The sequence below is a fragment of the Ochotona curzoniae genome, unplaced genomic scaffold (genome assembly GCF_017591425.1).
Source record: "Ochotona curzoniae isolate NIBS_2020 unplaced genomic scaffold, NIBS_Ocur_1.0 patch188, whole genome shotgun sequence".
In the NCBI taxonomy this organism is placed as follows: Eukaryota; Metazoa; Chordata; class Mammalia; order Lagomorpha; family Ochotonidae; genus Ochotona; species Ochotona curzoniae.
The window spans coordinates 433,830-457,769 of record NW_024466737.1 but is presented as its reverse complement, the minus strand read 5'-3'; the positions used below and the strand labels follow the sequence as shown (position 1 = coordinate 457,769).

Sequence of the window (23,940 nt, the reverse complement as noted above, 5' to 3'; positions counted from 1 at the left end):
AACTGTAAATGTGGCACATTTAGTTTGGCATTAATAATGATGACAGAGAAGGGCAGAGGAAAATGGCAGCTGAAGAGGACACTCCAATGACCACCTGCTCACAGAGACACCTGCTGAAACAGTTATCTGTGTACTAGATTACCTTCACAAGAACTATGAAAGCTGAGCCAGTGCTTGAACATGGTGTATCTGGACCTGCTCAGGTGCTAATTGGAGATTTGTGGCTCTAGTTGACCAATCTTATATCCCAGTGACTTGCAAGATTGTTATTAGGCAGTAAGTCCATCTCCATAGTAGATGGACAAAAGCAGGATAGGCTTTAGTCTTGTCTCCAGGCTGTACTGGTATCAATGAGTTTTGAGCTCTGAGAATGATCTAGAGTTGTGGTGGTATTGTTGGCCCAGAGCTAGGTAACTGGGTCTGTGCCAAAGGAAAAGGCTTATAGATGAAATATTTCTTTGTAGGAACTTATCCAGTTCATTCTGACCACACCAACTATGAATTTGGGACAGATCAGCAGCAGATCTGTGGCAAACCTTGACTTAAGGTGTAAGCTAGTACTGAAACAGAAGAGAGTCCACAAGTGCAGAGAAACTAAACAGAATGCTTAGGACTTCTAGAAGGATGGCAACAGACGAAGCCAGATTATTATAATGCATCTTTCAGTGCATAGACAATATCATATACCAACAAATACCAAGAACTTCCAGAGAAAGTCTTACTTAATGAAAAATAAGATGATGAAAACCAACTACCTAGAAACTGAAGTTTTCAAATACCCAGATAAAGTTTTCAAAATAATTATACTAAGGAAGCAAACTGAAATTTAAGGAAACGCTTCTGAAAGAGAGAACAAAGCAGAAGGTATTATACTACTTTGCTTTTAATACATTACAAAGATGCAGTAATTGCAAAGCAGTATTATGTTGGCATGAAAACAGATGCATAGTCCAGTGGAACAGAATTAGAGATTCCAGAAGTAAACCCACCCGCCCATAGCCAACTGATCTTTGACAGAGCTGCTAAGAGAATGCAGCGTTTCCAATAAACAGTTCTGGAGTAATTGGCTATCTACGTGCAGAAAAATGAAGCTAGACCTCTGTCTCTCCCCATGTACAAAAATAAATCCAAATGGAGTAAAGACCTAAATATAACTCTTGAAACTTTAAAATCATATGAATAAAACATATGGGCAATACGTTAAGTTGCTGAAATAGGTAACGATTTTTTTTTTGAATCAAGCCCCAAAGCACAGAAAACAAAAGCAAAGTCAGACAAATGGAATTTCATCAAATTAAAGAGATTTTGCAAAACAAAAGAAAGAATCAATGAAACTTGCAAGGTTTATATCTGACAAGGGAATAGGAATAAGAACATTAAGGAATGCAAACTCAATATTAAAAAAACCCCACAAATAACCCCATTCAAAATGGGCAGCTGTTTAAATAGAAAATTCTTAAGAGGAGACATATAAATGACCAACATATATGTGAAAAAATGCTCAATATCATCAATCATCAGGCAAATACAAGTGAAAACTACAATGAGATACTACTTCCCTCTAGTTAGATGGAGTATTATCAAAAAGACAAAAGAGAACAAATGTTGCCAAAGATGTAGAGAAAGGGGAACCCTTGCCTAGTGTTAGTGGGAATGTAAATCAGTTCAGCTTTTGGAAAAGAGTGTGGAGCTTCCTCACAAAGTAATCATAGAACTACTGTATGATTCAGCAATCATACATGTGTCTTCCTGTTTATTGCAGCACAATTCAAAATAGCTAAGACACAGAAGCTAAGAGTCTGGGAGAATAGTCAAGGCAAATGTGGTCTATACACACAATGGAATACTACCCAACCACGCAAAAGGATGAAATCTTGTCATGCCCAATAGCATGAACGGAACAAAAGGTCAACTGTGTTAAGTGAAATGAGCTACACATAGAAAGGCAAATATCATATTACTTCACTCCTATGTGGAAGCCTCATAGAAGCTCAAGTGTAACAGTTGTTACCAGAGGCTTGTGAGGGAAGAGAGGAGGAAGGATGGGAAAGGTTGGTTAATGGGTACTAAGTTATAGCTCCATCAGAGTAAGAAATTTTGGGTTTCTGTTGCACAGTAGGCTTACTATAGGTAATGTAATGTACTGTGTATTTCTTCATTAAAAAAACCTACAAGATAGGATTTTGTAAAGTTTTTTTTTTGCCATTAATGAAAGTTAAATATCGAGGAAATAGGTATGTTTGCCCTGATAGGACATTAAAAAAGTATATATGTTTCAATACATCAAATGGTACCAGTATGTATGGTTTTATGTCTGTTAAAATGAAAAATAAAAAAGATGGCATTAAAATTTCACATTTCTTTAAAGAGTCCCGTAAATCAAATCAAATTCCTGTGTTTTGAGAATTCTCTTGTTCTAAGAATAGTGGATAAGCAAAGCTTTTTTTTTTTTTTTACTAAAAGCAGGCATGCACAACCTTTTTTTTTGTATTTCTTTTTAGTTTTCAATGTTTTTTTTTAAGAATTATTTTATTTTATGTATTAGGTCCAGTACAATGGCTCAATGGCTGAGTCCTTACCTTGCAAGGATCACATATGGATATGGTTCTGGTCCCAGCTGTTCCACTTCCTATCCAGCTCCCTGGCTTGTGGTGTGGGAAAGCAGTAGAGGACTGTCCAAAGCCTTGGGACCCTGCACCCACGTGTGAGACCTGGAGGAAGCTCCTGGCTCCTGGCTTCAGATGGGCTCAGCTCTGGCCATTTGGGGAGTGAATTAGCAGACAGAAGACCTTCTTTTTTTCTCCTCTCTGTAAATCTGATCAGCCATTCTACTAAAAATAAAGAAGTCTTTTTAAAAAAGGGTTTACTTATTTAAAAGAGAGAGAAAATGAAAGAGAGATACTGTCTTCTGGTTCATTTCTCAAATGGCCACAAGAGCCAGAGCTGGCCTAAGCCAGGGGCCAACAGCTTTGTCTGGGTCTCCCACTGTGGAGGGCAGGGGTTCAAGTACTTGGTCCATCATCCTCTGTTTTCCCAGACACATTAGCAGGGAGATGGATTGCAAGTGGGGTAGCTGATACTTGAACTAGTGCTCAGATAAGGGATGCTGGCATCAGTAGTGGTGACTTAAGCTACTGTGCCACAACACAGGCCCTCCAGAAGCATTTTTGATCCTTAAGCTAGCATTAAACATTTGAGTTTTTTTCCAGCTTGAAAATGCATCTTTGCAGAATCAGTGTCTGTTGTCAAATGAATGAGTTAAAGCATTGAGAAAAATCATTCCTGCTGCTTTGTTTAGTTTTTATGGTTTTTCTTAAAGGGAGAATGATTTCTACAATGAGCAAAACACAAAGAGGAGCATCACAAGACAGAGACAGGGCTCAGGCTCAGTGGTGGCTTGGGAGTAGGCTAGGGATTAAGGGGAGCACAGTTGGAAGAAAGGAAAGGGTGGTGACAGAGCATGAGAGAAACAAACCATAAAACCAGGCCACCACAGTTCCAGCCATTGTGCTGTGCTGAGAGTCAAGATGGGGAACAGAGCAGCTAAGATCTCTGTCCTCCTGGGGCTGGCATTCTGAGAGGGAGGCACACAGAAATGCTGTATCAGGGTGAGCAGAAGAACAGATTAGTTTAGGAACTAGCAGGGGACTACTGTAGCTGTGGGAAAAGCCAGTGTGGGAGCTATTTAGGTCTTGCAGTGGAGTCCATCACAAGCAGGACAAAGATGGTAAAGGTGATCCAAGTCAGCACATTGCAAGTGTGAAACACAAAGCTAGGCACACAGTACATCCTCAACACATGTTGGGTATTAATACTCCTGTTATTTAGAAGGAGTCAATGGAGAAAAAAGGGTCCCAATCAGGGGACAAAGATGCTAGAACCATAGACAGTGGGAGACAAAATACAGTACTCGTATCCTGCTCACAAACAGTCAGCTCTCCATATGAGTGCTAGAAACAAATAAAAAATTTCCTGCAAAATTGTTACACAGTATAAGATAATAGTGACAGCTTGTGAGTGATGAACCTAATTGTTTTATGAACCTTGGCCATGGTATTATTCCCAGAAGATCCTCACACATTCTTTGCAAGGTGCCTTGTAAGAACCCCAACAAAATATCGAAAGACTCAGGATTGTGTGGTCATCACAGAGGTGTCCACACAGAGACTGGCTTCCTCCCACAGAGTCTTCTGGAACATTCTCTACAAGTTAGTGGCTATATGGGTGTCTGTTTGTGATCTTGGAGCCAGGGAAGGAGGATAGTTTAGCATCTGCAGAAGAGTAGCATCAGTGCCTTTAGCACTCTGGGGCACCTAATTTGTACTTTTGACAGATAAACAAATGTCATGAGTGTTCGTATCAGCAATAAAAATATTCATTACAACTCCTTTGATTCCTAGGACAATCATGGTCACGTTGGGGAGGACAGTCATCCCATTGCACAGTTGAGCAAACAGAGGACACAACAGGTCAAATCACGCATATTTTTCTTTGCACTGACTCAGGGTTGTCCTTGAGCCAGTGCTCCATAAAGAGCTTAGATGTACACTAAACCCTGTATTTAAAAATTGGCAGTGTCCACATTATAAAACATATAATATAACTTCATTCCATAGCTTAATGAAAATACCTCCCACATACTGTAATACATCTTATGCTTCCTCTGAGCAAAAGACTTATTGTGGAGAGATTCTGTGAGTGCCGCACCGAAAACGTAGGACTTGTGTAAAATGCTTGCGATGTTAAGGAACATTGCTGAGAGCCAAGCCCTGGCTTTCTGTATTTGACTTCCAGTTTTAATTATTGGTTAGTAACCAAGGATTTTGTGTGTGTGAAAAATAATTTCCTGTAGGTTGGGAGGCAGCAGGGTTACCACGGTGGGGAAGAAGCTAATCTCATTTCTACGTCAGAAATTCTCTCTGCCTTGGTCTCGGTAGGATGGAAAATTTTGCTTTGTCCCAAGCTCCAGACTGCTCAAATGTAAAAGGTCAGGATTCTTAGAGATGATAGCTGTGGACACAGGATTTATTAAGGCTGGGCGCCTGGCAGGAACCTATCATGGAAACAGGGAGGCAGGAAGGGAATGGGAGGAAGCTATGTGTGAGTGAAACTTCAGCTGAAGACTGGAAGGAGTGGTATTTGCATGCTCCTACAGCTGACGCTGGAGGTTGGATTTCCTAAGATAAGGTTTTAGTACTTCACAGTCATAAGTTAGTGGCTGCTGTGAGTGGATGAAAGTTTCGCTTGTACTATGTCTTCATGTGTGTGGGACAAAACAAGTTGCGGGCCCTAGAACAATCCTCCTAAAGGTAAAAAAAAAAATACAATAAAATAATGAAGCAGTGGGAGGTGAAAATGGAGCCCAGCAGGGCCTGCAGGCGTTACGAAACTAGTATCAAGGGGTCAAAGCAGGCATCACCTGCTCCCGGAGGTTACCTGTAATGGCTGACTACAGGGGTTGTAGGTGTGGATTGGGAGGACTCCACCAGGAGGGAGTCCTCAGAGGGATTAAAAGGTTTCAAGCTCCCACAGGTGGCTCTCAGCCCCTTAAAGCAAATGCTGTGGTAGGAATTGGTACAGTGTGGTGACACCTGCAGCCACTAGGGGATGCTGGAGACCTGAGACCCAGGACTAGCTTGGCTGTCATGGGCTGTGAGACCTCTCACAGCTCATCTTCTTCCTGGGTCTCATTCCTCCTCTGTGCAATGAGGATTGGACCAGTGTTTCTAAGAACTGTTGAGCAGATGGAGGCTAGACTTGAGCATGGCTAAGCCCACCAGTGCTAGGGCAGCAATTCTTAGGGCATTTCAGCCGTTCAACTAGCAGAAATTGAAAAAGGAGATTAACAGGCAGCCAAAAGCCCTCAAACTGACACTTAAATCAACCTGATGTGGAGGCAGCTTCAGCTTTGAGAAAACATGGGCTGGAGTAATGGGAGATTTGTCTATTGATCAAGGGCTCTAATCCCCCAGGGATGGACTCAGACCACTGGGGTTCATCTCAAAGTGCACATATCTTTTTGCACTGTGACTTGTGAGGGGCTTTCATTTCCTGTGCTTCTGTGGGGATCAGTTTAGGTCTCAGATCTGGTTTATCTATGTCCTCACTGAACCTGCAGTCCTGGTGTGGTGGCTGGCAGTGTCCTCTCTTGTCTTCTATTGCTATGAGATTTGAAAGTTGAGCTCTGGGCCCGGTGTGGTAGCCTAGCAGCTAATGTTCTCGCCTTGTATGTACCAGGATCTGGTTATAATCCCAGGGGCCCTGCTTCCCATCCAGCTTCCTGCTTGTGGCCTGGGAAAGCAGTCGAGGATGGCCAAAATTATCTTTTGATTCCATTTTTTTTAATGAAATTTTGGAAGTATCATTGTAAATATTTTATCATAGCAAGGAGAAAATGAATATTTCAATGCTTCTATGGTTCATGTGCCTATGTCTAACCCAAGTATATTCCTAAAGTCAGTTTCTTTATACAAGTAATGGGTTAAAATTTTAATATTCAGCAGTATCTGGGGCCTGGCTTTTAATTGGATTAAAAGGCAAAACAAAAGAAGATTATTCATGATGTTTTGATATATACTGTTAGAGCAGGGAAGGGAAAATGAAACTATGAAAGTTTAAAACCCAACCCACTAGGTTCCCTTTTTAATTTCGCTTTCAAATGCTTTTCATAAATTCTTTATGTGTCCTGGATGCAAGAGGAGGTTATGAGTAGGAACTCTGGTCTGACCATTTCAGACTCAGGATGTGACTACAAAATTCTAGTCATGCTATCTTTGACAAAATTCTTTAATGACAGTGAGTGTTTAGTGAGGATGTCTAACGTACCAGGAGCAATTCCAAGAGCTTTGCACGCTGCTTAATCAAATGATCACAATCACCAATAAGGTCAGTACTACCAATCTCTTTTGCAAAAGAGGAGATTGATGTACAGAGATTAACTTGCTCTGGGTCACAAGTAAGTGGTTGAGAGTGATATTGACAGATTCAGAGAGGTTGACTCTAGAGCACTTAACTCCTACACTAGATTTTTCCTCTCATTCATGTATTCATTCATTCACTCATCCACCTGTTTGTCCATCTATAGCCATTCACTTATCCATCCATTCATCCATCCACTATCCACTTATCTATCTATCCATTCATCCGTTGATCCACCTGCATTTGTTCATTAATCTATTCAATAATTTATAACTCTTAATGATCTTCTGGGGACATCAGGCCTCCAATTGATTCTCTCATAAGTTAAAACATTGGAGGACAGACACCACCCTGGTTTTTAAGTGGCTTAAATTTAGTCAAAGTGACAAGACTTCATTGAAGGCCTTTAGGAAATGTGTGTGTGTGTGTGTGTGTGTGTGTGTGTTGAGGGGGTGTGCCACTTTTGTTCTAGCTTCTCAGCGGAAGCAAACTTCCAGTTGAAGATCCAGTCACCATTGGCCCAGTATCATATTTACCAGTTTTCCAAGTGAAGTCCTGTGCTGTTATGGATCCAAGGAAACAAGTTCATTTCCCACATGGTAAACTGCTCCTCCTCCTTTAAATGCATTTAGGTGTCTCCTTCTCTCTTAGGGCTGACTTACTTGTTAAAGCAGTGATGTTTTATTTCTGAGATAGCACTGAGCATGTTGTCATGTGAACATGCTTGCATGTGGACCCTCCAAGGGCAGGACTGACTTTTCACATTTTGTAAATCAGTTCTGTAGTACAGCGTCTTGCATACTGCAGGAACTCAATAAGGCTTTGCTGATGTTGCCAGTGTTCAGTGAACAAAAACCAGTCAATTGAGCAATTTGAAAAAAAATCTATTGGCTGATTCCTTCCTTTGCTTTTTGGTATGTCTGTGTCTAAACACATAGTTTTATTTTGTTCAGCTAGATTTTATTTTGCCCACTTATTTTTTCCAAAGTATGTCCCGAAAAATGGGCAGTTTCCTCTAGTATACTGGCTGAGTCAGATGACAGTCATTTGAGTGGCAGTCTAGCAAAATGATTTAAAAAAGCTGGCCTCCTGACGAGAAAGTGTTCACAATGGTTTGAATAGAATTCATGAGAACAAGGGGGTGAAGTGGGGAGAGAATTATCCTCTCCTTTTGTAAGAGACAAAGGTTATTTAATCTTTGATTTCATATGCAATGTTAATGTGCTTATTTAAATATTAAAAGGTCTAAAAGCCAGGAGCTACATGTGTGATCAATACTTCATAGCTTCTGAATCATTCAGGGCTGGAGATTTTGCCTGTCTCCAGTGGTCACCCTTTCACTGTGGCAGCCTCATGCCGCCTGGAGCCCTGGTGTGCACACCACGCTGGCCTCAAGGCACTTGCTTCAGGCTCAGCATTGGTTCCCCTGCCTAGCTCTCCAAGGACCCCTTCTTTAGAGACCGTCACCTGTCAGGAGCCATAGAAAGAATGGAAAAGTGCAGGCATCGGGGTGGGCTTTTTTTCGTTTTTCTAAGCACTTGGTGTTGGTGAAATAACAACAGTGGAGCATAAACAGTAATCCCAAATTGGAACTGAACCAGAGAGCGTCAATTGAGCTCTCTCATCTGGGGACCTAATTACATTTCCCTGGCTTGAGTGGGCTGCACTCTTACAGAAGAGACACAGCCCTTGTTATCTGCAAGTGGTTGATAAACCTTGAGAACAACATTGTCTCCAAACCTTCAGCCATGGAGTCTCAGGTTCCATGGCCCTCAATTCCCCTCGTCAGGGATGTGTGAGTGACATTCATCTACAACGTGACTGAAAGCTGTGTGCTGGAGTTTCCCATCCTTATCCAAGGAGGGTCACTGTATGATTTGATTTTCCTGTTTCATTTGCAGTAGCACTGGTGAGAGAATATTCAATGCAATTTAATAAATGTTTATTAAACAACTGCTTTATACTGTACTGAATGTTAAGGGGGACAGAAAATACTTTCAGGGCATACACTTTCCTACAAAGTGCCTGTAATTTTACTGTGATGCAGATATGCTTTGTTAGTAACTAGCCCTGTTCCATCAACTCGTGAATGAAGGAGGGAGGCACCAAAATAAATGAGTAGGATAAATCACCAAAATCTTGGGGTGCTTTTAAAGAAATAGAGATTATAAGGGCTATTCCTAAAGGTTTTGATGGGGTTGGGTTAGAAACCTATTCTGTTTAGACTGGCGTGAGTTTTAAATAGTATAGGGGTACCAGGTGGGATAGGAGTCAAACCTGGGTAACCTGAACAGCTATAATGTCAGGGAATTTCAGACATATTATTGGTAAATGAAGTTAAAAACTAAATTCATTTTTTTGCAGATCAGTTTTAAAATTTGTGACCTAGTAGTGAGGATGCTCATGTCCTACCTGGAATACTTAAGTTTGATCTACAACTGTGGTGTCTGATTCAAGCTTCCTGCTAATGTGCACCCTGGGAGGCAGCAGGTAGTGGCTGGGGCAGCTAGGATCCCTGCCACCCATGTGGGAGAGCTGGAACGAGTTCCTGGCTCCTGGTCTCACTCTATCCTAGTCTTCTCAATTGCAGGCATTTGGGACATGTGGATAGAAGCTCTCTTTCTGCCAAGCTCTCTGTCCTGCCTCTATATCTCTCTGTTTCCCAAATAAGCAAAAACTAAAAAAATTTGACTCTCACTCATCATTTTTCCCACAATATGCATTTCTCATGAAGATTTTGCAGACCCTCCTTATGTTAAGATGTATTTATGTATTTATGTAGCTTGTGATTCTGCAGTGCTTCTGGGAGCCAGCTGATTTCAGCTAGGTTTGGTTGTTTCTGAGGGTGGATATTTGGCTGGAATTGGTCAGGTTCAACCAGGCAGCTCTGCTTGTTGCTGCAGTTCCGTAAACTGACTTGGCTGACTCAGGTGTTTCAGGCTGTGGCAGCAGGGGTCGCCCTTTTCCAAGTGTCTGTCCTACTGGCTCCAGTGGGCTAGCCTAAGCCTGCTATTCTATTGCTGATGCCAGAGGTTTAGTACCACTCAGGGATATCCACAAGGCATCTTGTCCAGGCTCCACACTGGCACACTGGCACCCTTGTATTACTGCATGCTATGGTTTTTTTCTATATATATGAGGGACCTTAAAAATTTATGAAAATTGTGAACGTGGATTTCAATTTTTTTGTACCAAAAATAAACATACCTTTTAATTTCATATTTTTGAAATCTTTTTAAAGTACCATGTACCTGCTTATGATAAAGTTTGATTGATAAATTGGGCCTAGTAAGAGATTAACAACAATAACTTTTAATAAAAATAGAACAGTTATAACAATTTACTATACTGAAAGTTGCATGAATGTGGTCTGTCTCACAACATATCTTACTGTATTGCACTGGTCCTTCTTGTGATGATTTGAGATGATGTGATATCAAATGGAGTGAGATGAAATGAGATGAATAATCTAGCACAGGCTTCTAAATAAAGGGTACTCAGGCACTGTAATGTCATAATTGTTCAGATCACCGAGAGAGCTATCCAGAGACAAATGAGTGGGCACCATATACAGCAGTGCTGGACAGAGATAATTCCTGTGTCTGGCAGGATGGTTCTGGAGAGTTCAAGATTTCATTATGCAACTCGGAATGAGTACATATTTACAAACTTAAGGCTGTTCATTTCTGGAAATCTGTTTAATGGTTTTGAATTGCAGTGCACTGTGTGTAACGAAATCAGAGGAAGGAAAACTATAAGTAAGAAGGGGCTACTCTATATTATGGCTTTAAAGAAGTCACGAGACCCTGTTGATGAAGGCTTGGGGAAACCTCCTGGATGAGCCAGAAGCTATAAGTTAAGGAAAGAATGGGCATGGTTGAGTTAGTGCAATCTTCCATGTTGATGCACTCAAGAATCCGAGGAAAAATTCTAGAAATCTAGGCAGGTAGTCAGTGTGGGATCCTGGAGGTGCCAAGAGGATGCCTTTTGGTTCCTAGGGCAAGAAGCAGCCCTTTCTCCTTCGAGCCTCCCACTGTGGTCACTGTAATTTTCTTGGCCTGGAAGCAACCTTACTTGGAGAAGTTGCTACCTTACAATCCCACCTTGGAGCCCTGTCTTCAAACTTGTTGTTACCATCCTTTTAGCTCAAAGACCTGTGACAGAGAAGACCTGCTTCCTGCAGGCCTGCTTTGTCACTGCACCCCTGGCCAGGAGCAGTGGGTCCTCTATCTTCCTTTAGTTTCTTTTGGTTTGGATGCTGTTTTTCAACCCTTTGAGATTTATTTTAATAAATTCTACTTTCAAGCCTGAATGTTGTTCATCTTAGAATCATATGCAGAGCTTGGTTGAGATATCCTTTTTATCTCTTTTGATGATGGTGAGCTCCCTGGAAATACACTGAACCCTCACACTGGTTTGCTGAGACACATCCCTGCTTCTTCTCCATCAGTGCAACCTGATTTTTTGTAGAGTTGTCATTCTCAATTCCTTAGAGAAGGAAATTAATGTTCATTGAACATTTATTATGTGCCAGGTCCAATATACATGATTTCAGTGATATCCCATAACAAATCTGACATGACATTCATTTTGCTCATTCCATAATTAAGCAAAGTAAAGATTTAGTAGTCTTGTCTAATACTGCAGAATCATGAGGTAAGGAGCCAGTATTTACATTCGGGTTTGACTCATTTTCCACTCTCATCACCCTGTCAGAATCCTACTGTTACTTGCTGGATGATTTCCAACTCTCTGTAAATGTGGCATTTGAAGATCCTCTTTGGCTGCCAAACACCATTCTGCTTCCTTCTAGGGCAGGTTGGAAAAGGACACGATTCTAGAAATTACTCTGCTGCCTCCCCATTTCACTCCTGCTCCTGGGAGGCAGCCTCTGCCAATGACTGGCAGTGGTGGAAGAGGCTGTCTCTGTGCTGCTTCCTCGTATTCTGCAAGCTCCAGATGCCCTCAGTGAAAATGCACCCCATAATAAGCATTGGCCTGTTGTCCTCCCTTTCTGGTTTCACTTCACTTCTCCCTGCCTGGTGCTTATGGGAATCTCCTCATGAATGAATGTCTTGCTTTCCAGGCCTGGGAAAAAACCCTGCCACTCAGCGTGAACACTCTCAAAGGGCTCTCACAAATCTGTGGGCTTTATCAAAACAGCCTTGGAAGCAAAGGAAGCAACGTTTTGCCTCCTCTTTGCTCCAGCTCCCTTTGCCACGGGCCATGTGTTCTTAAAGAAGTTTCCTTTTGCTCAGTTTGAACATTATTATTATTATTATTTTGGTCTGAACACTATTTAACCTCCAAATTGATGCTGATGTTTAAACCCCAAAGTCATGAGTCAGTAGTACTAAGAGGGTAAACATTTAGTTCTACTATGCAACTATGGTGTCTAGGAAGTGGGCTTGTTCCTTAGGTCACTGGATGTATGCCTTCAGAAGGTAAATCTGGGGAGATGGTTGTTATAATAAAAACCCAAGTCTGGGCCTGGCCGCTCTCCACTTCCTGACTTACCACATGATCCTTCTGTACATACTGTCATTGCTGTGCACCACTCCCCAGCAGAGGCTGAACAAATGTGGCTGCCCAGCACGATGGACTTGTGAAAGGTCATGAAAGACACCCACTGTAAGACTGGAGCAGAGATTGGTGGGGAGAGGAGGGAAGTTGTGGGAGGGGGAAGGGAGACACCAGTGTAAACTGTGTCATAAAACAAAAGAAAAAAAATGTGGCTACCCAATTTCAACTTGAACCTCCACAACTGTGAGTTAAAGACACTATGCTCTTTTTAAAGTTAGTTGCCTCAGGTGTTTAATTGTAGTAATTAAAAATTGAGAGCCCCATAGGCTTGGAACATTACCATGATCATAAGCATACAATTATCACTGGACTGGGAGCCACATAGTGAAGAGCAGGACGACTTCCTTGCAAATCTGCCCTTCACCTCAGAGGCAGGGGTCACACACCTGCATTCTCACTGACCTGAAGGATGCTTCATGGAATGCTTGCTTTTTATGTATCTCTCTTCCTCTGCAGCTTGCACATGCCAGGTTAAGACACAGACGTTGTGCTTCCTGGGTGGGATAAACTATCCTGACCATGATGTGAGGGGCACTCTTTGGACTTGCTCTACAGCAGGATCTTGGACAGTACTCTCTCTGTGTTATTACTAATGGGGAAGAAAAGGACAAATTTTAATTAGTTGGGATAGGGAGCATTTCCCAGTGGGACTGGGTCCCTCATATTTTTCAAATAAAGGAATAAAATAAGTGGCTATTATCATTTGTGCCTAACACTCAACAGTCAGTGTAGGATTTGCTGAATGAAATTAGCACTAATTACTTACATTTACATATCGATTTTTAGTTTTCAAAGTATTACAATTTCAAGTTTAGTGGAAAGAACACTGGACTACCCACACATTCACCTTCTTTTCTTGACACATGGAATGACCTGTTTTGGGGAAAATTTTGCCTGGTTTTATTATTAAGAAAAAAAATTTTGAAAACCTTCAGGGACAGTTTCACTTCTCACCAAACATAAATCAGGAAGGGCTTTAAAAAATTTCCATGGTATCATCTCTGTTGCAGACATTGCTATGTATGTGTTTGATCTGACATCCGTTCCCCTGTATTGATGTGAGGGCTCCATCCTAGTTTCCCTCAGGGATGCCAGAAGCCCAAGCATTTGGGCCTTCCCAGGCACATTAGCAAGATACTGGATTAGAAGTAGAGTAGCTAGGACTTCAAATGGGATACTGGCATCATAAATAATGGCTTAACCCACTCTTCCCACAATGCCAACTCTGAGTGATTAGGTCTCTTCTACCCTCATGGAAACCTGGATTGAGTTCCTGGTTCCAAAAGGCCACTGTGTTCATTAGGGGAGTGAACCAGCAGGTGGTAACTCTGTCACTCTCCAATAAATAAAGACAAATAAAATAAAAAGTTTTTGGAAAAAATAGAATAAAACATAAACTTAGGCCGCAAAACTGGAATATATGCATATTAGGATTCTTTAACACATTCATGAAAAATAATGCATTATGAACATTATGAAAAAATTACAAATGAATGTGAACAATTTTTATCCCCCAAAAAACTTGTATTCTAACTTTATTTTTTTCCCAGGAATATTCTTACGTTCCCTTGTATCTCTTTGTCAAGCAAGAGCTTTCTCCTGAGCTGCAGGGAGATGGAAAATGTGTGATACTCACATCCTCTGGGCTGATCCTCAACCAACGACCAGTGGAGTTGGTGTACAAATATCCTAGCTTTCCCGGTGCTCCCTGCCATTTGGGATAACTTGGAACAATCATGTACAGTTAGGGGTTATGTTCCCACTGCCAGCTGTGATTTGTTAACACAAGGTTTGTTGTCTTCTCTGCCTCATCTGCTTCCTGGAACGACTTGCCATATAGATTACTAACATTCAAATCCTTCTTTCAGGGTCTGCTTCTGGGGAAACCCAAAGACTCCCCCAAAGCATCTTTCTCTAGAAGGGCACTGGACTAGTGCATAACATTCAAGCCATGAAGGCCCTTAACAAGGTTTGAAATCGCCTGCTAGTCCTTTGCTCCAACAGTTTTCCAGCCTAGTATTGTCCACTGCCTTCAGTGCTCTCCTGAGCAGGTCTGCTCCACTTGCCATCCTCACTCAGCTAGTGACAGTGTAAACATTTTAATTAAAAATAAAGAAGATAAGTGTGGATAATAGATTCACCCTTAATTCTGCATGGTATGAGAGAAAAAAGCCAGTCACTCTAGGCTTTCTACTATGAAATTAAAGAATGAGACATTAGGATGTTCATTTTCCTCCCTTATATACATTCTTTCTAAGATTCCTAGTGTTTGGGAAATGCTGATAATGCATATCTGGATGGAAACGATCAAGATTCATGTTTTTGTGTAGAACTCACATTTTTTCACTCGATTGTTAGGTATTTTCTAGGTTAAGCCTGGGGTAGCCTTTGACATGTTTCCAACAACATTCCTGCCAAGTTGCAATTGACTCTAGCTTTGAACATTGGCAGAGAGGGAGAACTCACCACTCCATTTATTTACTAACCTTATTCATTTCATACTTCTTCCTTTGACTGAATTCAAATTTCCCATCAGGGTTCTACCCAGTGGTAGGGATTTTCTTGTGAGAAATTCTTGATCCTCATACTCCAAGGGGAATTTGAGTTATTTGAAAACATAAGGTCTAACTGAAGTTTTCTCCCATCTAGAACAAACATTCTAGTTATTTCTGCTTAAGCAGGTTGTGTCCCTCTGCCAACTGTGTCAGGCTTTCACAGTCTCTTTTGGAGTGAGACACTCATTGGAAGCAACATACTTGTCCAACACTTGGGGATCAGAATGTTTAAATGATTTATAGCCATCGAAAATGCAATGTAGCTCTTAAAATCATGTTTTGAAAAATATATAATAATATGAAAAGGACACTACATATCAAGTAGGCAGGGATATGTTAAATATGCAAGAGTAGTCCAATATATACATAGAAAGGAATGCCCCAAACATTAAAGATAGTAGCAATATTATGACTGGTTTTGAATCTGTTTTAATTTTCTACAGGAAACATGTATTTATTTCTTTAATTTGGAAAAGTGTTTTTCAAAAAGAAATGAAGAACATGGCACTAATTGTATTCTGATGTTGGAGAGCCAAGAAGAGCCAATATCTCTTAATTTGGATGTTTCACTCTCAATTTCATCATACCTAGGGGAATTTTTTTTTCACCTTGTGTTAATTAGTCTCTCTCTCTCTCTTTTTTAAATCTGTTCACTGACATTGGAAGCAGCCTGACAAAAAACTCCAGGACCGGTGCAGAGGTCAGTCTCATCTGTGGCCTTGGTGGGGCTGGTCTGTGTGTGCAGGAAAGAGGCAGCGTAACATCAGCTTTCCAAAACGCTGAGCAGACAGCCCTCCAACACTTGAAATTCCTCCAAGTGTTAAGGTTGAGCAATTCCATTTTGGGAAAATGGGGAAAACCCTGTGAGAATGCTCCACAGGCTGATTTGTCCCAGAGGTGCAGCGGACCTCTGTGCATCTTGGGAAGGCACTTTGGGGCATCAGAGCCCTGAATGTTTTCCAACATCTGCTTCAGAGACAGAGCTCCACTTATGGGGGATGATGGAAACAGAGCAGACACTGGAAGAGCCAGCCAGGGCCAGGAGCGCCGAGCTGACTCTGCTCTTAAAAACCGATAGGTAGTTTTTCACTGTTTGTTCTACAGAAGTGGTTTATTGTCACTGAGGGTCTAGCTTCAGCTAATCATCTGTCCTTTCTTCCTGTACTGTGCCAATGATTCATTTAATTTTCAGTATTAAAAAATGCTCAGCTCAATTTGTACCCCTTGGGGTTTGTAAGATCTACGTAGTAAACCGTTTTTCTCACTGTTGGTAGACTTGATTGCTCATGTCCAGAGCACTAAGCTCTAGCTTGCAAACCATCCTTTCAACCCTGTGCCCCTAATTATGAGTGTGTGTGACTACTAAGATAACACTTTTATAGACTGAGGTCTGGAGTTAATAGGAGTATAATTTTAAGCGAATATACCAGGGCTTGAGTACTGTGCTTGTTAGAGTTAGAATAAAGGGATCAATGATGTTTAAAAGCCTGTGGTTTTTATCAGGAACACAGCATGTGACGGTTCAGCAGCACGTGCTGTGATTCTTGACTAAAACTTCCTGCTGTCCAGGGCCACTAACTGGGATTCTCAGTGTTGTGGGGGAAAAAGTATGGAGTGGTCATAAGCAATGTTCTCACTCTCATGAAGCTTTGCCTGTAACATTTTTGCTGAAGTTTTTGTCTTTTTGCCTTCAGTTTTGTTAAGTGAGAACCCAAATGGCTCATTTCCTCCCCTAAGGATTGTTAGCGAGAGTTGCTTTAAGCCTTGCCAAGTCCCTTTCTTTTTTGTACCTTCCTCTACCTGTACCTTGGTAAGAGTACCTTGGTACTCTTATTTCCTAGACTTCAAGTTTTTATTTCTTCTTTTATCATACAGCCATTTAACAAGCCTGCTGCTAGGTCCCGGGCCTTGTTCATTTGATTTATTACTTCAACTGTGACTCTTAACCATTTGGGTTGTTCTAGTATTTGTATGTGTTTGTATATGTATGTTTGTGAATGTGTGGGTTCCTGCATGCATTGCTTGTGTTTCTGAATGAATCATCTCAATTACTGTGTAAATGTGTGTGCATATGTGCCTGAATGTGTTCTCGTGCATGCTGTGTGCATGTGTTCCTGTTGATGTGTCTGCATGCTTGCTCCTGTGCATTGTGCATGTGACTGTGTTCCCAGCAACCAGGGGCACCAAAACGCTTAACACACACTTCTCTCCACCAATGTCAGTTTGTACTTACATAGTTGGAGGCAAGGTCCGGGTGAAGGTAGTCAATCCCTGTGAAGAGACAACAAGACAAGAGCAAGGTTAGTCCTCCAGAAAGCTGTTCAAGAGGGTAGTGTCACCGCAGGCAGGCCGGCCTGAGCTCTGCTCCCTAAGCCACCAGCTTAGGTTTCTCTTCCTGTGACAAGGTGGGCTGCTCTGCCCTAGTTTCTGTCCAGCTGCCCCCATTCTTCAGGGCAGCAAAGCTAATAGCACCTGGACCCTGGGATCACACTTCTGCCATGGATTTCAGCACTAAGGGGCTTAGTGACAGCAAGATGGATAGCTCCTCAAATAAGTGATCTAAGAGATTTGTAGAAATTCTGACATTTTAAAAGCATCAACTGGCATTTCCTCTGAAATGTAACTGGCCTTGGGGAGAAAAAGCAATTATTATTTCACAAGGCATGGGGTATCAATGGATTAGGAGAGCATAGTCAGGCATGGAAATAAAGAGGGGAATGCGGCTCAGGTGGAAAAGCTATTAGTCAGAGGGCAAATGGCTTCCCGCGTGGTGTTCCCAGTTGGGAGCTGATGTTTGCCTCTTTGAAAAGTGGCTTTCTAGGAAGCCTGAGGCCTGGGAGCTCTCGGGAGGAGCCCTGTGTTTCTCTTTTTGGGGGCTGTTTGGTTGCCAAGGAGTTGGTCCAGTGATTGAACCATGGTCTGTAAGCACTGCTGAACGCCCCCTCAGGCCCTAGGAGTTCACTAACCAACAAGGGATGCCAGGGCAAAGTCCTCATTTGGGTCTGTGAAAACACTTAGGAGGGATCTTCAAAAAGTCATGGCAAATGCAAATTATGAAAACACTATGCATGGATTTAAAAATTCTGGCACCCAAACAGACTTATTTTTTAATTCTACTTCCAATGAAGTTTTTAAAGTGCTCTTTAAATGTTGCAGGGCTTACACCTAAGCATCTGGCTCTGGGAGAAACAGGGCATACGGAAGGTTAAGTGTAGACTTTTGGTATCAACTATCACAATTGGAGTCCCAGCTAGCCAGTGATTGGCTGTGAGACTTCAAGTGGGTTGCTTGCCCTCTCTGTTTGTTTAGCAGGGCAAGAATTAACGAAGTGGGAGCAGTGGAGCTGGTGCACTTGGCAACTACATTGGGATGCCATACTTTAAAGCCAGGAGAATCATGAACTGACTCATAGCTGGCATCTGCACTGTGTGCTGCATAAAGTCGTGCCACTGTGATAGCCTTTTCCTGCAGAAAGGGACTTAGATGAGCGCACTTATAAGTTTGTGGAAAAACATAAAAAAAGCCTTTGAGACCCATGCAATGGTTTTTCATAGTACTAATTTTCTTGAAATTTTGCATATGAGTTCAAATTTGTTTGTAGCAAAACAAAGTTATTTTAAAATGTAATTAAAAGCAGATGTATCTTATTGATTGAAAAGCACAGTTACACATAGAGAAAGAGAGAGTGCAAGAGAGAGGTCTTGTGATCTGCTGATTCACTCCCCAAATAGCCACAATGGCTGGGCCAGGCTAGAGCAAAGCCAGGAGCCAGAACCAGGAGCCAAGAACTACTTCTGGTTCTCCCATGTAGATGCCAGGGCCCAGGAGCTTGGGTCATCCTCTGTTGCTTTCATAGGCACATTAACATGGAGCTGGATTGGAAGTAGAGTAGTCAGGACTTGAATCAGCACCAATATGGGATGCTGGTGCTTTAGACAAGGGCTTTACTAGTAATGTCATATTGCTGAACCCTTAATTTCATCTTCTGTAACTTTTAAAATTACTCTTATATATGGATGAGTATTTCTTTTTACTTATTTGGGAGAGAACAGGAAGGAGGAAGGGGCAGGGAAGGAGAAAGAAAAGAGAGAGAACTCTTATCTCCTGATTCACTTCTCAAAACTTGCAGTGGCTAGGGTTGGGGTCAAGTGCTGAAGCTGGAAGCTGGAAACTCAGTCCAAGCCTACCATATGTATGGCAAGAGTTCAGTTACTTGAGCCATCACCTATTGCCTCCAGGAATATATATTGGCGTGAAGCTGGAGTTGGGAATTAGAGCTGGGAATCAAAATACTATATTCTAATGTAGGGCACGGACATACTAATTGTTTGACTAAACATCTGCTCCCTGCATTCATTTATTTTTTTTGTGGTTGTATAGATATTTTATGAATTGAGAGTCACTGAACTACAGCACACGTATTGGGTTTCACTGTGGATATCATGGCACGTGAAGTAGTGGTGGTCTTCATGGTTGCTATTTTTCCCTTAAGATTTGATTATTCTTATTGGAAAGGCAGATTAACAGAGAGAAGGAAATACAGAAAGATCTTCTGTCTGTTGGTTCATGCCCCAAGTGGTTGCAGTGGCTGGAGCCAAGCTGATTTGAATCCAGGGGCCAGGAGCTGCCTTTGGGTCTCCTTTGCAGGTACAGGGTCCCAAGGCTTTGAGACATCTTTTACTGCTCTCCCTGGCACAAACAGAGATCTGGTTGGAAAGTGGAGCAGCCAGGACATGAACTGGCACCAGTATGGGATCCTGGCGCATGTAGAACTTAGATACTGAGCCATCACCCTGGTTGCTTTCTCTAGCTTGGAGAGTATAACCAATCACTCCTCACTCACTATCATGCTTGCTGCTTCTTTTCCCTTCTTATGATCTGCAGTAGGAAATGGATCTCAAAATTTAATATTTTAACAATATTGACATTTATTTTCATTTTACATGAAAAGCAGAGAGATCTTTGATTTACTTATTTACTCCCGATAGCTGGGACTGGACTGAGACAAAGTCAGAGTCCAAAACCCAATCCAGGTCTCCCTAGTGGGTGGCAGGGTTCCAACCAGGCACTCTGATATGTGGCTATCCCAAGTGACAAAGGTTGCTGACCCTTGTTCTGATCACTAATTACAGTCACTAATTCCAAGTTCATCCAGTTAAGCTTTGATGGAGTTGGGGATGAGCATGAGCTATGAGACCAACAGATCCAGTTCCATTCTGGTCTCAGATGCTAGTGTTTATGTAGTTTTGGCCAAATAGCACAGTCTCTCTTATCTTTGACATGGGACTGCAATTTCCCTTGAAAAGCAGCTTTCAAGATTAGAGACAATCCATCAAAAGTGTTTGGCTGGTAGTAAAGACTTGGTATATTGGATTTCTTATCATCATTATTAGTATTACCAGTCACATCACTAAGGTAATATGGATAACACACAGGAACAAAAACATTAAAAATTTTACTTGGCTTTGAGATGTTGTGTGTACTTGCTGAAATTGGTTACATTTTGTAACCTCATTGTTTGGAAAAATGTTAATATATATATAGATCAGTCAAAATAAAGCACACAGAGAATATATTTTTTTCTAGTAGGAAGCCATTTTTGAAAACATGATGCTGTGTTCTTTTTATCAGTAGTTCTTACTGTTGCTTTTAAAAATATTTTGTTTTTTATGATACAAATATCATAGGCTCAGGGATTTTCCCTCTCACCCTCCCTCTTCTTTCAACCCCTAGAATCCCTTATATTATTACATTTCTTACTGCTGTTTTAAAAATTAATTTTTTGACAAAATCTTCCACTTGCAGCAAAACTAGTACACAAAAGTTTAAAAAATTTTAGTTCTTAAGTGTAAAAGGAAATGCTTAGTATTTGTCTTTCTATGTCTTGCTTATTTCACTCATCATGGTTTCTTCCATTTCCAACAATTTTGCTGGAAATGATACAATTTCATCCTTTTTACATTTGGTTAATATTCCACTCTGTGTGTGAGTGTATCAATATATCACATTTTCTCTATCCATTCTTGGGCTTGTGGACGTCTTGATTGATTTTGTATTTTGGCTCTGTGAACAGTGACGCTATAAACTTGCTGGAGAAATATCTCTTTGATACAGTGAGTTCATAATTTTTACTATATATCCACAATAGTAGGATTGCTGATCATATGGCAAGTCTGTTTCAAGTTTTTTTAAAGATATCTCCACACTGTTTTCTACAGTGGCTGCACTAATTTAGATTTCCACAGGGTATATGAGTTTCCCTTTCTCCTTATACTTTTCATTATCTGTTGTCCTTTTTATGATAGCTTTTCTGATAGGGAAGAAGTTATATCTCATTGTGGTTTTGATTAGAATTTCCCTGATGATGAGTGATATGAATTATTTTTTTCCCATTTATTTGCTCACATTTGTATCTCTTCTTTTGAGAACCGTCTATTTCATTCCTTTGCCCATGTCTTAGCTGCAATGGTTGTTTTTAGGTTATTGAGATTTTTGTGTTGCTGACATATTCTGGATACTAATCCTTTGTCAGATACGTAGCATGTAAATATTTTCTCCCATTCTTGTTGATATATCTTCATTCTGTTGATTGTTTTCTTTGCTATGCAGAAGTTTCCGAGTTTGATATAAACCTTTTCATCTTATTTTGCTTTTGTTACCTGCACTTTGTGGTTCTTATCCAAGGAGTCTTGAAGTATTTTCCCTACATTTTCTTTTAGAAATATCATAGTCTCAGGATTTAAATTTAGATCTTTGGTTCATTTTGAGTAGATTTTTATGAATGGTGTGAGGTAGGGAGCTAATTTTGTTCTTCTACAGATATCTGTCCAGAGATTTTATGTTCTGATAGAATTTGGCAGGAAAAAAATGTTTCAAGAAATGGTAGTCTTGGGGTGGTTATTTAGACCTCTGGTGGAGACAACAAGTGTCCCATTTGGAATGCTTTGGTTTGATTACTGCTTCTGGCTCTTGACTCTAACTTCACGCCACTGTAGACCCTGGGATGCAGTGGTGATGGCTCAAGTAATTAGGTTCCTTCACCTATGGGAGGTGCAAAATGAGTTCTCTACTACCAGTTTTGGATCTGGTCCCATCCTAGGCATTGCAAGCATTTATGGAGTGGACCAGAGGACAAGAACTCAATCTGTCTCATAGGTAGGTAGATTGATAAACAAAAACCAAAGCCACTTCTAATAAAAAGAAATTGTAGTCTCTACTGAAGGGAAAATATTAGAACAAGGAACTAATGTGAGACTAGAAGAAATTAGAATGAAAACAAACTCATTTAGTCTGATTAGAAGAAGGACTTGATTAAGAGTGAAAACTAAGTGTTAGGTAGAAAAGATGCAGACTTTGAGAAGAAATGATTATAGACAGAATTGTAAAGGATGACAGACATGTGTCAGAAAAAGGAGTAATGACCTAAAGAATGAGAATGATAGCCTGCTAAGTAGATAGCATTTTAATGCCTTTGTATGGTTGTTCATCTTCTGAGGTGGAATTTACCAATCATCAGTATCTGCTTATTAATTTAAAAATTCTTACATTATTACTGGACTCATTTAAGTACAGATGATTTAGATACAGAACCTGAACTGTGCTCAGTCTATGGGGTGAGGGAAGGGAGAGATTGACTTATCACCAACTGTGATGAATGTGATGCACAAATGATGCATGTTTGTTCATCAATCGTTAGTATGCTTTGATAAGTTTGAATCTTTTCAGATTCTTATTTGCAGGAGTCCAAAATTGCAGGAAGCTGTGATATCTTTAGAGATCTTCCCCATCCCCTACTGAGAACCAGCAAGGGATTCCATGGTCTTATTCTCAGAATGTTAATTGCTCAGTTGAGACATGTAGCATCACAACACCCTGAGATCAGCCCTTGCAGTTTCCAAAGAGAACTTAGCATCTGGCACACGACACATCTCACTGAGTTTATGTAGTGAGAAGGAGCCCTCAAGGAACATGCTGTGTTCTTCAAAGCCAGCTGCTTAGTATCTCCCACTCCATATGTCACACCTCCCACTGAGAGGTGGGCCCACTGCCTACTTTTCCATCTGAGTGGGCTTGTGACTGCATCCCTCAGAGGGTTGTAGAACTCCATTGCACTGCTTCCAGGGGTAGCCAAAAAAGCCCAGGCATCTTCCACCTGTTCCCTCTGGATGCTCACACTGGAGGAAACTAGAAGTTGGCTAAGAAGCTTGTGCAGAATAGTCAATTCTTAGAATTTTAAGTTTCTTCAGTATCAATTTTGATTATAGGATTAATCTTCTCATACCAGGAAGTAGAACTTAATCATCCTTAGCAGTGTCTTGATTCTCTGCTTTGTTCTACATCCCTGATGTGGTCAATCCAGAAATCTGCTTTACAGAGCCACATCCACACAGCAGCTCTTTTCTGTGCAAGGGCTAAAGACAGCCTACTTGATTGGCCCCACACTTGGTATGGAATTTGTGTATCTGCCACAGTGATCCTCTCTCAGTCTCAATGTGACTCCATGGAACTCATGCCTGCATGCTTCAAACCCACCAATTACAACTCTCTGCAGGAAATACACCTAGAGGATGCTCTGGATTCCAATAAAGACTTTGCCTGCAGGTTGTTGGTTCCTTCACTCCTTTTCTGCTGGTGGAGTGTGCATTTCCCGCCCAGCCCTTCTTTCTCATTACCACTGAGGGCCGCCCTTCTCTGCTCTCTTTGAGATCTGGTGGTAATAAACCACTTCCGTTATTCCATGTGTTTTATCATGTGGCTCCTCCTGTGTCTCATCTCACTTGACAAATACACCCAAACCTAATCAGGTGAACACAGGTCAGGGAAGAGCCCTAGAGCATCTGCTGTTGTAAATTAGTTTCTGGTCAGAGGGACACCTGGTCACAGT

General features: G+C 41.2%; 1 protein-coding gene across 2 annotated transcripts in view; it reads right to left on the bottom strand.

The window, feature by feature from the left end:
* LOC121166638 (neuroendocrine convertase 2) overlaps window positions 1-23,940 on the bottom strand; it is a 214,759-nt gene that overhangs the window by 75,718 nt on the left and 115,101 nt on the right. For both annotated transcript variants that reach the window (XM_040995856.1, XM_040995857.1), the window contains one exon: window positions 17,290-17,327. In XM_040995856.1, the coding sequence (XP_040851790.1) occupies window positions 17,290-17,327 (38 nt within the window). The remainder of the gene's footprint in view (window positions 1-17,289; window positions 17,328-23,940) is intronic.